At 36.6% G+C, this 16,946-nt stretch overlaps 1 protein-coding gene across 16 annotated transcripts in view; it reads left to right on the forward strand.

Moving 5' to 3' along the window:
* RYR2 (ryanodine receptor 2) overlaps positions 1–16,946 on the forward strand; it is a 394,774-nt gene that overhangs the window by 103,051 nt on the left and 274,777 nt on the right. For all 16 annotated transcript variants that reach the window (XM_039567939.1, XM_039567942.1, XM_039567943.1 and 13 more), the window contains exon 3: positions 15,443–15,547. In XM_039567939.1, coding sequence (XP_039423873.1) covers positions 15,443–15,547 — 105 coding nt within the window. The remainder of the gene's footprint in view (positions 1–15,442; positions 15,548–16,946) is intronic.

Here is a 16,946-nt window from a genome sequence, read left to right on the forward strand (position 1 = left end):
TTTTTCAGCAAGTTTTGTCAAATCTATAGCATGAATATTTATTTCATAAGTAAGAAGAAGAAAATAAGGGATGGATACCAGAAAAGAAAGGCAAAAGCCCCATTGTCATGGTTTAACCCCAGCCAGCAGCCAAGCCCCACGCAGCTGCTCACTCACTCCTCCACCAGTGGGATCAAGGAGACAATTAGAAGGGTAAAAGCGAAAAAACTTGTGGGTTAAGATAAAGATGGTTTAAAAGGAAAAGCAAGACTTGCGCACACAAGCAAAACAAAAAAAGGAATTAATTCACTGCTTCCCATAAGCAGGCAGGTGTTCAGCCACTTCCAGGAGAACAGGGCCCCATCACACGTAATGGTTACTTGGGAGGACAAACACCATCACTCCAAATGTGCCTCCCCTTCTTCCTTCTTCCTCCCGCTTTATATACTGAGCATGATGTCATATGGTCTGGAATATCCCTTTGGCCAGTTTGGGTCACCTGGCCTGGCTGTGTCTCCTCCCAGCCTCCCATGCACCCCCAACTCCCTTGCCAGCGTGGCCATACCAAAAGCAGAAAAGGCCTCGGCTCTGTGCAAGCCCTGCTCTGCAATAACAAAGCTCTGTATTATCAACCCTGTGTTCAGCACAAATCCAAAACACAGCCCCATACTCATCACTGGGAAGAAAATTGACTCCACCCCAGCCAAAACCCTCAGATCTGTAAACTTCCTTTTTGACAATCGTCTATGGGTAATTTTGTTTCATCATTGCTTGCTGTGCTTTCAAATTCCTTCCTTGTCTGGAAGACCATCCCTCTTATTAAAAAAAAATTAGGATTAGTTAACTTATCTCAAGATTAGTGAGAGCCATTTCTTTACATTTGAATATTAGTTGTTGCTTTTTATATATAAACAGATTGGAAATATGAGGAAGTCCATTCATTAAAAGATTATGTTGTCTGCTAGTGAAGTAATATTTATTTAGACTTAAATAATGCATGGATTGCTGAAAAGCAAGCAAGCTAGAGCTGTGTTTTAACAGCTTCTGAAAACTGTTCCTATCCATAGTGCAGAATGAAAAATACTCAGGTCTTGGTCAGTCACAAATGTGGTGTTGATCCCTTGTAAACCACTGCACAGCAGAGCACTGAAAGCTGAGTTACGCTTTTCTAAATGGCATAAGGGTTTGGGTTTTTTTCCTGTTTTTATGGTGGTAAACTCATATTAATTTCATTATGCCCCGAGGTATGGACCTACTTTACATCATTAAAAAGGACTGATAAAAACTATGTGTGGGGTTCTTTTCCCCTCTTGAAGTCTCTGTAATTTGGACTTGAGAGAGGGGAGGATAACATAGTGAGGGTTTTTGAAGGTCTGAAAAGGCCTCCCAAGTTGGTTTTTGGTTTTTTTTTTCCTTCACCTTCTTGAAGAAGGCAGTGCAGTGTGTGATCCTATGGTTTGATCTTTTTACCTAGAATAAGTTACAGTGCTGAGAGTCGAGTCCAGAAACTGATAATGTTATTTGTAAAATAAAGAGGTATTTCACATGGAAGTAAGACCTTGATAACTTATTTTCCATTTTGCTTTTGAAGAGTCACTTCTGTGTCAGAGGAGAAAGGTTGTTCAGGTTTGGTGCTGGACAGGTGTAGGCCAGTCAGCCGGGAATGCTGACTCCATTATCCTGAGGATGTCAGTGATGCTCTGTGCTTTGTTGGTCCCTAGATGCTACTGCTGTGTAAGGGGCTAGAAAATAAAGCCTGATGGCAAGACTGACATACTGTTCCTTGTGCTGACAAATACAAATTCTTAGATTTTTATCTTTGCCCTTTTTTGGTCAGATGAATTGGCAGGAGCTGGACAGGTGGCTATGCTTAAAGGGAAGAGAAGAATGGGGGGAGGGACTGGAGAAGGTCATACCTGGCACAGACAAGGCTACATGAAAGTATGATTCTGTAGTATTTATGCAAGCTGTTTCCATGCCAGCAGTCAAATTATGTATGGATGTGTCTGGAAAAGGGTGTCATCCTGAAGGGTGGGACATTGGCCTGAACTCCTGTACCTTGATTGCCTCTGGGAGAAAAACTCTTTTCTCTGTTCGTCTTCTGGAGCGTAAGATCTGAAGGCAGGGGTTGCCTTCTTTTTTTGTCTTTTAGAGCAAACATATTCTCAGTGGACAAGGCAAATAATCTGTCTCGGAGAGACTGAGTCTGAAACTCTTTCTGACAACTGAGAAACAGTATCTGCATTGTGCACAGTTTTTGATTGTGTAAATCCAAATAGATAAAAAAGCACGTGGGGTCCATTAACATCTGGATGCAAGTGCATGCTTTTTGAGCAGTTACTTACATAATGAAATAGTGAATTTTTAAAAAATTGATTCACTCTGACAAATCAGTTCAGTGTTGTTTCCTTGTGTTTACATTGGATCAGTCTGTGAATCTGCAATTTAGTAAGGTGGTTAGTTTGATTTTTTTTTTTTAATAATTGCTGTGGTTCATTTCTGTACGTGTGCCATCTAAACAAAAGTCAAAAATTTTGTCAGGGCTTTGTAGCTGCACCTCCAAGCCCATTTGAATTGTTTTTGTGTCATGTTGCCAAAATGAATATTCCCATGTAATGGTAAAGATGGAACTTAATCTTATGTAATCTTATGTTCAGAGGACTCCATTTAGCAGACTTTGACTAAAACTTTTGATTTTAATAATTTAAATGAAGAGAATTCATGCATACTTACACATTACTTGGCATACTTGACATACATAATTTAAACACAGGTAGGTGAAATCTTCATAGATGTAGATCAGATAGTATTTTGTTCAGTGAGTCATTCTTTCCCATTAAAATGCTCTGAAGGAGTAATGTAAATAAGAACAGTGTGTTTCACAACAGTGTATGTAGTTTTATGCAACATATGGTTTACAGAATTTTAAATAGTATCTTTATGATTTATGCATATCCAATTCAGTTTTTACTTCTTGTAAATATTATATAAATTTTGAGCCTAAATGCAGATTGGTAGTTATATCCATCAGACCTGATTGTGATCCTTGCACTTAGTCCCAGAGACCAACATAAATATTTCTTGAGGTGGAAAGTGAGTAATTTTAAATGAATGTGAAACATTTGGACTATGGAAAACACTGTGTCAGATCTCCATGGCCGTAAAGCAGCAACAGAAATATGGCTTTGTATCAGCTGAAAATTGTGGGTATTGTTACTAGGCATAACAATACAGTTTAGCATATTCATACTGTCACCTGTAACTCAGGTAGTTCTTAAAAAGGAAACAAAATGTGTGGTACCAAGCAGGTCACCACAGACTAAATAGTGTATTAATAATAGATCCAATCTATGAAACCTTGCTATTTTCATTTTTCATCATATCTCCCATTGAAGCAGATATTTGGAATTTTAAATTCACACAGGAATGGATTATTTCTGATCTTAAAGAAATATTTTTTATCAAATCTAGCTTTGCCAGAGATATACATTGAGTTTTAGCTTAATATGGCATTATTTGCTACCAAATAGGAATTGATAGCTCTTCCCATCTTCAAACTGTACATTCATGAATGGGAAAGTGTTTCTTTTTGGATTATGCTCACTTAGTATTTTTAAAAGTAAGACATGGTTATAGGCCAGTTCTCTGTTTTTGGGCCCTGAATGCTTAATACTGGTTATTTAGAATCTGTGGAGTTTTATTATAAGACTTTAAATGTATTGTGTACTTGGGATTTTCTTGTCAAAATGTATTTTAGAGATACATAAGACTGTCATAGATAAAGCACCTGGGAAAAAAACCTCCAAAGAAGAGTTCTGAATTCTTAAATATGCTGGTAGAGTGCGTGACATGTAACCTGAACATGCAGTGACAAAAGCTGGAAGATAGGATCAAAGTAATTTTGTAGGTCAGTTTAGTTGATGATAATACTCCAAGTGATGGCATTGAATGAGAGAGTAATACACATGATATCTATGCATGCATCATGTCTGCTATCAACTAAACAATCCAAGACAAATTTCAAAATGCTCATTTTCCTTTTAATATTAGTGATGTTTCACACTGTTAGTGACATTGGTTTCCATTCAAGAAACTTGACCCAAAGTGATATAATTTATGAAATTTAATTAACAAAATGTGAGTTGTAATTTCTCCAGTAAAATGTGTAGTTTGCAACTTTCTTCATTATCTAAATGTGTGTTAAAAACAAACAAACCCTAAATGTTCAGAAAACCACATATGATGTGGCTGTTTCGGGTGTTTTTTCTCATTTGTTAGAGTAGGTTTTTTTTGGGGTTGTGTTTGCTTTTTTTTTTTTTTTTGAATAGATGTAGGAATTCTACTTACAGTCTAAAATAAGTGAAGAAAACCTGAAAAATCCCATTAAATCAGTTTTCCTTTATAACTATATATCCCAGTAACTGTTTATGCCTCTTATTATATAAAGATTAAAATGTAAAAAGAAGCAAATACACTGAAAACTCTTGTCTGAGATATGGCTATGACACAAACACTGTGATTAAATAAAGTCAGATATGTGGTGTACAGTCCTGTAATTGGTTTGGTGAGTTTCTAGAGGCTTCTAAAAACCTGTCAGTTTGCTGTGATTTATTTTCTGAGTCCTAACATTTTTAGTACAGTTCCTAATAAAAAGGAAAGTTGTTATCATTGCTTGATGGGTTTATCTATTTGCATTTTGAACAGTCTGTTCAAAGCAGTGCCCTTATCCAAATGCACAGTTGATGGGTTTTGGTGGTTGGGTTTGTCTTTTTCCCCATTTCGTATAGAAGTCTTGTGACTCTTTAATAATCTTGGGACTGCGTGTTAAGGACTGCAAACAGATTATTTGCCTTTGCCAAATGCACTAACTGGAATAAAATACAATAATAAAGTCCTTGAAAGATACGTAAGTGATATGTAGAGGAAATCCAAGATATTTTAAGGTAGGAGTTCTTATTTGGGTACATTCATGTCTGATGCAAGTCACAACTGCTGGCTATTCAGTACAAGCACAACTCAGCAGCTTCAGGCTGGCTGCCTTACCCTGGGAAACTGAACATCACAGGGTTACACAGTTGGCATGTTCTACGAAGTCCCCTAGAGCTCAGTGTTTTAAATATTTTCTCTGAAGGGTTTAGAGTGAAATGTACTTCATTAGTACATTCAGAGTAGTTACAAAGCAGTCATCTGAATTTTAATTAGACTGATATGTAGCTGCACATCTGAAAACCTGAAAAAAACATTCATAAATCTGTGTTTCAAGCTAAGAACACATGAAAGTATAAATGCTTATTTTAAGCCTTTTAGATGAACCTTTGTCTAAAGCAGCAGTTTCAAATTAGCTTCATACCCCTTCTTAGCACATGAAGTCATGGTATTACTACATTGTGCTCAGTATTTTTAAGAACTGTTGGGCTAAATCTGGCTCAGCAGACTCCTATGAATAATCCTAGCCCAATGGGCTCTCAGAAATTAAGGCAAAAAAAAGTGGCCTATTAATGAGTGAATCTGTGTTTGTTTGAGGTATCTAATATTGATCATATCTGAAACAAAATGGAAAAAGTATCGAGTATTTCTTTGTATATTTCTTAAGAGTTTTTGAAACTTAGACCTTTTGGGTCTTGATTTTCAAGATTTTAGGCTTTACCTCCTGGTTACTTCCCCATGAAAAAGGAGGAAGATTATTTGTGCTTTTGTAGCAACTGGGGGAATGCTGTAACTTGCTATGATAACAAGAATATTTTCAAGATTAAATTGAGGGTGTTAGTTTATAGTCTGGATTGGAAGAGGGAAGTTGGGCAAGTGGAAGTAGTTTGGAGCTTGAAGATTTATGCTTTGTGACCCTGTGTTTGAAATCCAAATGCAAGTTGTTTTAGTAATTTTCCTAGTGCTGACAGTTGGGTTACCACATACAAATACAAGAATAACTTTTTCTGGTTTCACAAACAAAAGAACAGTCACTTTATTTAGCATTAAAAAACCAGAGGCCAGATGGTAAAAGAAATTATTATGCTCTTAAAGAATATGCATAAATGCACAAGATCACATTTCAGGCTGTTTTTCCTGAGTGTTTAATTATTTTTGAATAATTGCTGGAAGTTTGCTGTTTATTTGAAAACCTGTAGATAAGACAGATGGTCATGAACCACACTGACATCTCTAGTCATTTTTCTTAAGGAACCAACATGTTCTTAATACCTGGAGAATGGGAAAGATACTGTGGTTTCCCACACTATGACTAGTCCTTAAGAGGTCCTCCTTATCTGTCATTTTTTTGGCTTCGCCTTTTCCAATATCAAGAATAAGCCTAAAGGAGTTTTAAAGTTCTCTGTGCCCCAGTACAAGGACCTTGTGGAACAGTGATGGTGTGCAGTCGACCTCTGCGCTGCCTTACAACCTGGTAGCTGGGGAGTTGCGTGAGCTGGAACTGGTTTAAGACATTGGCAAATTAAAATTAGAACCATCTAGAAAATGATATGTCCTTGTGCACAATAGGTGTGTGCAAAGGTCTGTAGTTATCTTATTATCTGATATATGAAAGTGAACTTTTGAAAAGGAAGATCTTGACTGTGTTAAAGGAGGAAACTCCGGGTTGGTTGATGATCTAAATGCATGTGATAATCTCACACAGGGGTGACATCTGTGAACTTGTTATACTCCCTCCTTGTTTTACTCCCCCCTGAACATGTATTCAAGTGTAGCATGGAAAGAGTAGAAGTCCACAGATTGTTTATTTCCTTGAGACTGTCTTTATAATCTCTGAATTTTTAAGCCTCTTGCTTTATTGCCTCTTGCATAATTCACTTCCGAGGCAGGTGGGAAATGCATGTGGGTATTTCTGTCTAGACAGTACTTTGTAGAAGCTTTTTGTTCTGTGTGTTATTGAATGATAAGCAAAGAATTATTTAAAGCAGTAGTTGATTTTATCTTAACAGCTTAGTAGCAATATTTCAGCACCCTAGACCAAGGAAGAAAAAATTTGAATATTTAGAGCAAATTACTACAGCAATTATTCTTTTTGATTTTGTAGTTAATAGGGGTGTATAGTAAAACAAGTGTTTATTTTTCACATCATGTAGTGGATGTTCAAATGTAGTGCCATGCCCAGGCAAGCAGGGGCTTTATATACTTAGACATTGATAGATAAGCTACAGTTTCTGAGTATACATGGTGAGATTTTTTTTTCAAACAGACATTTATTCCTGAAAGTGTTATTGCACCTTTTATCAGCAGTGGAATCTTGTCAGTATAAGTCCTTAAATCCCTGGAGTTTCCTGGCAGGCAGTCCTTGCTTTTAGGGTTCTTCAAATTCTTCTCTCCCTGACCCAAATTATCTGCTAGAGTTTCTGTTGGACTACAAGAACTTCATTATTAAAGATAGATTTTTTTTTTTACTGAAAAACTATCAATATACTGTTCTAATTTATTTTCTTTACATAACAGAGGTTGATGTATATATATTTTAAGGTAATGCATTTTTTTAAAATATAATTTTAAATTGTCTTGCCCAGCAGAGAACTGATGATGCATCTCCTTTCGCTCATTTAAGGGCAAGTCAAGGGTGACTCAGAGCATAAACTCCCAGTGCCTCATTCAGCAAGATTTGATTTTCCTAGGTACACAGGTTGACCACTGATTTCAGCAACATACAATGGAAAATACAATAGTTGAAAACTTGAAACAAAATCCTTAAAAGTTAAAATTTAATGTCTGTTATGTTTTTAAGTTGATAGTTTATGAGATAAATAAGCAGATTTTACTTCTCTTAGACATAGTGTTTCATGTTTATTGCAACATAGATGAATTGTTCATAAGAGTTGGTATTCTGGAAGGATTAGTATTTATGTTTATTTGGATGTCATTTTTACATGTTAAAACTCTACTGTGAAGATTTCAGATAAATTTAACAGTAAGAGAATCTCAGCAAATAATGGCCTATTGATTATTATGCAGAGGCAAGAACTTCCACTGACACAGGTCAGGCCATGTCACTTATTACAGGCACACACCATGTGTGTGTTTGCCCTTTGTTTGATCCTGAAAGGTTACAGGGTTAATTCGAAATATAATTGTTGTAATGTGTAAGGTTTTTATTAAATCTGGTCAGGAATTAGAAAGATTTTCCTTTTGGGTATCTGCTGTGCTTTCCAGAGAGGGACAAAACAGTATTTCATAAAGGTCATCTTTCTGATGCTGCAAGAATCAATGGATAGCTGCTTCCTTCCAGGTTCTAAAGCAACAGTACCCTCCCAACTGATAATATCCTAGATTCTTCCATTATTCTTTGCAGTAAAACACAACATAATCTCTAAGAATAAAAGGGAATGTTAAAGTTTTGAATAATTCACATAGGATTAGCATAATAAGATAGAATTTTTGGGATAAATGTGAAGAGAAACAAACAATGTTTTGTTAATTTGAATGTGTGCCTGGACACTCTTTAGCACTGTTGATCCTGCGAGCTTTTTTTTATTAATCAGCATGGAATTTTCCTAATTATCTTAAAAATTAACACATTTTCACTGAATTAGGGTGATACACTATTAATTAATGTTCATCTAAGCTTCTGGCTACAGCAGCATATGTTGTGATGGGAGTTGAGCTGATTGACCAAGTTTATCCATCAATGCTGCAATGTAGTTGTATGGCTCCTTACCCAGTATCACTTTGTTGCTAAGAGCTTTAAATTTTCAAAAAGGAGATAAAAAGGAAACATCTCTCAGTAATGTAGATATGTGGGACTTATGTCCTTAGGTTAGAAAGGAGACTAGAGGGAAGAGATGGAAGATAAGAGGAAAAAGCTTCTTACCCATTTAAAGATGGAATGTATGCAGCCCTTAATCTATACAGAAAGTAAACACCATACCAGCAATTACAGCTTTCAAGTGATTAAGACAGTCTGCTCTGTTAATAATGGCCTGAAGACCTTTGACAGATTTCAGGATCAAAGCTATTTCCAAAGAGCAAAAACTGAAAAATTCTAAAATGGAACTTTTACACTGTTTTCAGATTAAAGGAAAATACTGTAATTGTACTTAAGTAAGAACATCTTACGTAGAAATAGGTTTCTTATGGATTTTTAAAGAAGATTGTGAGAAGGAAAAATCCCAAGAAGCAGTTTCCTTCTACACTTTGAGGTTTATACAGATTAAGTTTCAGGCACACACTATTTTCTTTGCCCGTGAGCTCTGTTACACAGTGACCAGCAGATGACATTCGCTATCTGAAAATGGAAGTGGGAAAGGGTTTTTGTCTTCACTGCTGTGCAAACTCATAGAGGATAAAAACTAGTAACTCTTTCTAATCAGAGTAAGACTACTGTGGGAGAGTGTTTGATGTATCAACAGGAAGCATGCTCAGTGTATCAAGGTGTTTTTCACTGCTCGATTTATCAAATCTAATGCTTCACTTATGGGAAAGTTCTGCACTCAGAGGTCTGGACAAGATGGGGAAGCTTTGTATATTTGACCAGAGAGAGCATTTTTAAGAAAATTAAAAGAGTTGGTTGTTTAGGTCAGATTAACAAGGAGATCAGCATGTAGTGGCATAGGCAACCAACACAATTCAAGAGAATCACTGAGGACGTGGAGCTGTCTTGTGTTATAAGATTTGAAAGCGGAATGATTGCAGTGTATTTGTGTCTGACCTCAGTTCCATCACTAGCTGTTTTTCCCTGTGTTTGTCTCCTTTTTTTCTTTCTCTTCCCTTTTTTTTTTTTTAATTCTAGACCCTGTTCTGATTTTATTCTCCTGTCAGTTTCTAAGTTTTATCTCCTGAAACAGTTGTCTGTGAAACAAGGACTCTTTAGAGTTTTAAACTGTTAATAAGGAACTTTTTCCTATGTGAAAAATGACATTTTTCAGGAAGTAGAACATGTCCGGATTTTCGAAGATTTTCCTAGAAAATGTGAAAAGTGTACTTGTGACAAAAAGGCGCTCCCTTGTCAAACTGCTCTTCCGAAAACATGAGGGCATTACAGGTTTTAGGTACAGTAACATAAGAAGTTTTGAATGTTGGGAACTTCTCTGCTTTTGAGGGAAACAGCTTCTTGGGATGGAAAGTCCTATAAAAGCCTCATACAGGAAGCGATGGTTTCAGACTGAAATAGTCACAAGCAGCTGATAGCAAACTTTCTGTAGGAGGTGTCCAGGCAACCTTCACAGTCTGCTCATGGTAAACACGTGGGAGCTTGACACTGTTCCTGGAGGAGTTCTGTGGAGAGGACAGTGTTACTTGACACTCTTCTCTACAGAACAGAAACTGTAAGGTTCATAATTCATTCTCTGTCTTTTCTGCTTTGGGATTTGATGAATATGGTTCATTCTGTTTGGCTGATGGGACTTGCTGTCAGAGCCATACATTTCTGTACTGGGTCCATTGTTTCAATGACAAGCTTGAAAACAAGGAAAGCTATGCCTTCTCTGTAGAGTCCTAGAAATAGATGTTTTTTTTGGTAATATTGAGTGTGTTTCATCACTGTCACCAGACAGAATCTCATTTAAATAGAAAGGGCTGCCAGAAAGATGGAGATGTATAAATTTAAATTTAAGTTGAAAATAGCTGATGGGTTCAGTTTCTTTCAAGCTCCCACAAATAGGACTACAGATGTTTTGCTTAGATTCTGTACTAAAATGAATTTTCTGAGTCCTCCTACTTGGGTTCTCAAAGTTAGGCATATAGTAAATGTGCTAGTGTTAAAAAAAATTATGAACACCCACATCTCATTTTTTGACATCAGGCTGCTTAATTAGGTGATTGTTTAGGCACTGCTGTGTGAATATTTAGTATACAGTTAAAAGCTGAATACCTGCAAGTCTGTTTCATTGGGAGTTTGGTTAGAAGAGTAACAAAAATAACCACAAGCTCAGGAAAATAACTAAGAAGAGTGCAAATATCTAGGAAAAGAAGTAAAGCTGAGGTGAAGCTTCTTATTCTTAGAGACAGAATTCTGTTTGCTGATGCAATTTATTATCCTTCAGTCTTGTACTAATATTTATGAGAGGCAGAATTTCAGTTTACATTCACGAGATTATGTGCAACGTACTATACGAGCAGGTTATATTTTACAGTGGCTTGTTAGCACTGTGTGATTGTCAGAGTAGTGACAACAGCACTGCGTTTCACATCTCAGCCTCTTGCTTTCATTGCTGTGTGGTATGCTTGTAAATAGAAATTCTCTAGAAACTGAAGTTGAGCATAATGAATACAGCCAGTACCCATGATTCACTTGTGGGTTGGAATAAAGTTAGGGATATTTTAAAATATATTTCAAAAGCTTTACTCAAAGCACCTTTTTAATAAAAGGTATGATTATCTAATTTGCAAATCTGCCTCCCACAGAGTAAAGCATAGTTTAATATGCAAATATTACTGCAGAAAACTAGTGTACACAATAAATGTAGTTTAAAATGACAGGAGGAATAAGGAATTCACTAATTTTCTAAATAATCCAGTAATTACCTCAGTAATGGGTATGCCTTAAAAATTCCAGATCACCATTACATTTATTTTAACTTGTCTGATTTTGCTGATTGGGCTATTACAAGCCATGATGAAGGAACAATAGAAACAGGTAATAGTAATTTATTGCTTTTCTCCTACAGGTACTGAATATCCTTTTGAAATGCAATATACAATTTCTGGTTTATTTGTGTAATAACTTATTTTTAAAATCAAACTACTTGCATATTAGGCTGTAGTTATGACTGAGTAGATTTACTAGAAAGAAAAACTGATGAAGGCAAATCTAAACATGAACTGGCAGCCGAATCTGTAATGCTTTTATTAATACTGAGATAAACTGGAGTTACTACTATTTACCTTTTAAGTCACTGAGTATATTTTATATTCAAACACATTAAAGTATGATTGATTTTGCAAATGTGTCCAAAATGAAGTGAAAATAAATTGTTTTGAATACTGCCACTGCTTATCAGAATTTTCCACTGATCATTTGAACTGAAGTGATATAGATTCCCTGGATTGTCCAAGGACATTATATATTCTGTCACAAAACAAACCAAAACCCCCTTTTGGAATATGAATTAATTTTCTATGTCTTCATTAAGAAAGTTACTGCAGCAAAGATAAATGTGATGAAAATTGGTAGAAAAGAAGGTTGAAGATTGCCAGTATGGTTATTTATGTCTGATGACACCTCTGCTTTTGAGTGCCAATCAGTTTTTGGGGTTATAGTTTCTGGTCTGTTACCAAAATAGAAATGTATTATTACCATTAAACTGTTGGAAATTTCCTGGTAGTTTTGGTGTTTGTTAAAAGTGCATTGGTGGGTGGTTAGACATGTGGCAAAATATTTTCTTTAAAATTATTTATTATTTAATAGTGTGTTCATAGCCTAGCAAAGCAGTCACTGAAATACCTGACTACACATGTAACCTGTCCTCAAAAAAGCCTGATATTGAAAACTAATTGCTACAGGTTTTCCTTGCAGCCACTAGAATATGCAGTTGCTCTCCAGGCTGGGGACTAAAAGCTACTCTGTACTTTGTATGAAGATATCTTTCAATGGGGAATGTTAGGCTGCTATAGAATACCTTTATTTTTCGTATGCCATCCTCTATCTGTGTGTGAGATAAAGAGAGAGACAATAAGGTAGATAATCAGAGGTCTGGCAAAGACTCTCTTTTTCTCTCCTCATTTTTATTTTATGCTTTTAAGAGATGGAAAAGACACTGTGAATGATTTTTGTTATATTTAAATGAGAGTTTTAAAATTACTTGGAATTATTGGCTTTGGAGGGGGCTATTTAAAAGAGGAAACTTCAGTCTGTCTGAGGCCCAAAGCCTCATCCTTTAAATCCATAGCATTAAAAGCATCAGCATTGAAATGGAGTGTACAGGGATGAGCAGAGCTGTAACTGAGCTAAATACATTGGCAGGTCTGCATCTGTCCCATGTTTTTCTGTGCTTTGATTGTTGTACATACTGGGATTGATGCAGCCATGCCTGTTGGATCTTCAGTAGAGCAGAGCTGGGTGAGGAACTGCCAGAGAGGAAAGTCTAATTCACATGCTCACTGGAAGCGTCAGTAAAAACATTTCTCCCTGAGGGCCACCAAGTACCCAGGCATTCATGCAACAAAGATGAGGTGGGATAATGCGCTCTCCCTTTGCCTCATGAAAAAAAACTGGCTCTAACATTTTGCTAGACTGTAAGAACACAGTACTTCTTTCACTTAATTAAAGCAAAATGGTCTCCTACCGTTCTCCTTTTTTACTCTCAGGCAGCAAAATTGTGCCTTACTCACCTGCAATGAGAATAGCTGAAATATGTTCATTGGGACTTCATACCTCAGTTTAAATGGGTAGGAAAGGAAATGCTCATGGCTGTCTTGAACAAAAGGGAGAATGAAATGGATGAAGGAGAAGTGTCTGAGTTATGTTGTTTTGATCAATGTTTGAAACCATGCAGGATTTTTGATATTGGAAAGTATATAACCTATAGGGTAGGTTCAATAGTAAAAAAATTGATAGGTCCAAAATCGTATGTGTGAGACATTCTGCCAGCAGAAATGCTACTTTAAATAACAGTAATAACAGTGGGAACATTGTTAAGAGGACTTCGCTTATAGATGCAGAAAAGTAGCCTTGGCTCATTTCTGAGCACAGTGTATGGAGCATTTTTTCTCTTTTTTTCATACTCTTGTTTGTCAGTCTTTGCTGGGCTGAATGGAGGGTGAGCTGCACTGTTAGGCTGTGAGGCTTTCTAGACTGGAAACCTGTCCTTGTGTTAACTGAGTAGAAGCAACACCTTGCAGCCTGAGATCTTTGTGCGCTCTCTTTCCTGGTTTGCAAAATAAGGGCTTGTGATAGTACTTACATTACAAGGATGTTTTGAAGACAATTGAATTGTTTGTCTGTTGGCCTAGTCCTAGCATGAAAAGGACTGTTGTGGTGTCTGACTGGCTACAAAAGAAAAATGGTAACAAGAACACTGACAAATAAGTAGAGTCCTGATTCTGAAAGAGTTGGCTGAAAAATATTCCATGCCTAAGTATCATTGCATAAGGCAGAAAAGCCCATGCAAAAGAAGATGCTATTAAAACCTTTTTCATCTGGCTAAAAATTTAAAATACAATTTTCCATTAATTTCATTGAAATGTAAGTATTGGAAGATAATGAAAGATCTGGTATATATTAAACAGACATGACTTGCTGTATTTAGGAGGCATGAACAGCAGTACAATAAGTTAGTAAGAGTGTGAGGTATTCTGAGTAAACTAATTTTGGGGGGGGAAAAAAAAGATTTTGCAACCACCTTTTACAATTTGGGCATGGAAGTGGCGTCTTCAATTTTTACGTAGTTTGAATAAGTGTGCAGTTTTACAGCTTTACCAGCAAAAGCATTCATGGTGTAAAAAACTGAATTCCAACAGTCAGTAAAACTATTCCTAAACTAAATAAGCAACTAACATGAAAAGAAAATAGAGAAGAAATATGAAAGAATTTCTGGAGGCAAGTAAAGGTGTGTAGGAGTTACATATTCTATTAACAGAAGTAAAGATCCCCACATAAAATCTAATTTTACTTGCTATTTTGTAACTTAGACATTGCTATTACAAACCTCTTTCAATTTTATATGAATTTTTATGATAGTCTGGAAAATTAACTTTTCAATAGCTCAATGATATTTTTTTCAATCATGACCAGTTAAATATTAATTTTTATAGGACTCTAGTTTTATCCCAGTTAGAGCAAACTGTGGTAAGGTACAGTGACCTGCAGGGCTGTGAAGCTGTTGGCTTGGCCGTGATACTGAGTGTCCAGTATTTCTGCTATGAAAATTCATCTTGACCTTCATGGTAAGGATGAGGTCTGGGTAACTACCAGTAGCCTAAAGGCTGAATTTGTTTTTCTTCCCAATCTGACCATAGTGTCTGAGACACACGTTCCATGTACTAATTAATGTCCAAGCAGACTTATCATTGCTTTACTTGGGAGCCTTTCTACTCCCAATTATATTCTCTAATTTTCTTTGTACAACTTATATTGCTGCACCTATTCCTTTCAAGGAGCACTTCCAATAAGTGTCTGCCGCCATTTTCCCTGTAATCACTACTAGATTTTTAAAGAGAATTGCAAGACCCCTCTCTCCTCCTCTCCACAGGCCCACAGGGGGAGTGCACTAGTCCTGACATTCATGGCAATCCTCTGCTGAACTTGATGGAATTCATTAGTTTCTTCTTTCATTGCGAGTATCTTTCTTTTTGAGAGGGGAGCTGATACCCCAGGTATCAGCTTGTGCATGCTGAGCAGAGGGCAAGAGATACTACCCTTTGCTGGCTAAGACTTACCTGTTGAAGCCCAGTATGTGGCTAGCTTTCTTAGCCTCAGAGATGGAGTAGATCTTTCAGATTCATGGATGGTAACACAAAATAGAGGCACTGGAAAGTCCTACTTGGCAAATGTGTTACTGATGTGATCTCATGGTTCTCTTTTACCTAGAATGTTCCACCTGATTTGTCCATCTGCACCTTTGTGCTGGAGCAGTCTCTGTCAGTACGGGCCCTCCAGGAAATGCTGGCTAACACAGAAGAAAAGGCAGAAGGGGTAAGTGATTAAATATTCACCTTTTTTCATCTTGCAAAATAGTACTTTTTTCCTATGGTACCACAGGTTTCATGACTGTCACGTGCTTATAGCATGATTAATTCCGTATGTTGAATTTTCCTCCTTTGCTACAGGAATGGTCTATTTTTTGGAAGTTACAAACACTTGCAGTTTCCACTGAAGCTTGCCAGGGTTGCAAATTCACAAATATTTCGATGTCCTATGAGTCAGTCAGTATAGAGTTATTAAGGGTGTTTTAATTTGAGAATCTCATAATGTGTCATATAAAGCTTGATCACTTCTTCAGAGCAAATAAGCTTTCTGAGCATTCCTGACTGTATCAGGTGAGACTGTCAAAAGGTCTTAAAATGACTTGGATGTATGCTGGTTGTCTCTGGAAATAATGAAACTGTTGCGTGTGCCCTGAGCTAAAATACCCTGTAACAGACCTTTAAGCTGAAGATAGAATATTATTGAGCCTTGGTAGACATGAAATAGCAGTCTGGAAGATGAAGGATATAGGAATTACTTAAATCCTATAAGAATTATTATTATTCCTAATAGGAACTAATTAATTGTTTGACTAAAAAATAGTTGTTTACAAATAAAGCATAGTAGTGTAATAAATGTTCTCTGCAGAGCAATTAATTTGATTGGTTATGCTGTAATTAAATGCTTCGTATAAACCTTATACTGTTAATTTGAATGCTATGGTCTAGCTCAAATCCTATAAATTTTTGAGGAAGAGTGACTGTAGGCATAGGAGTTATAAAGGCAAAAGAGGAGTAGGCATTAGCCATAAGTCCGTCACTCAAGAAAGCTGGCAGGAGATAAGCATACCTCTGATATTTATGGGAATGCCTCAAGAAGCCAAACTTTAAACTAATATAGAGTAGTCAGTCCCATGAAATGCCAGGCACTTAGACTGAAAATGGTCTTTGGGAAGTGAAGTCTGGGAGCACTCCCATGGATGATCCAGAATGTGTTCTGCCAGTGAGAATTTGCTCCAAGCGAATGAAAAGCACACATGAGAGAAGAGGTGGTACCAGAGTAAGCAGATAAGTACTTCTAAACCCCTCTTCCCTTACTTTGTAAATACTGAAACCAAGAGCAAGCAAATTCACACGGAAAAAAACAAAATCAAAAGAACGGGCACATACAGGCAATAATGTCAAAAATCACAGTCCAAACCCCAGGCTGTACAGTGATGACTGTGTATGGCCACATGTGTGAAGCAGAGCAACAGTTTTCTTTCTGTTTATTCCCAACAGATGTGAGCAGGTGCATGAACTAAAATGTAGGGGAATGTGTGATAAAGTAATGCTACAGGCCAGAATACAGTGAATGGAAAAGTATTCAGTTTTTGAATCTGAAGTATTGAAACTGCTCTTTAAAACAT

Source organism: Corvus cornix, chromosome 3 (genome assembly GCF_000738735.6).
Source record: "Corvus cornix cornix isolate S_Up_H32 chromosome 3, ASM73873v5, whole genome shotgun sequence".
Taxonomy (NCBI): Eukaryota; Metazoa; Chordata; class Aves; order Passeriformes; family Corvidae; genus Corvus; species Corvus cornix.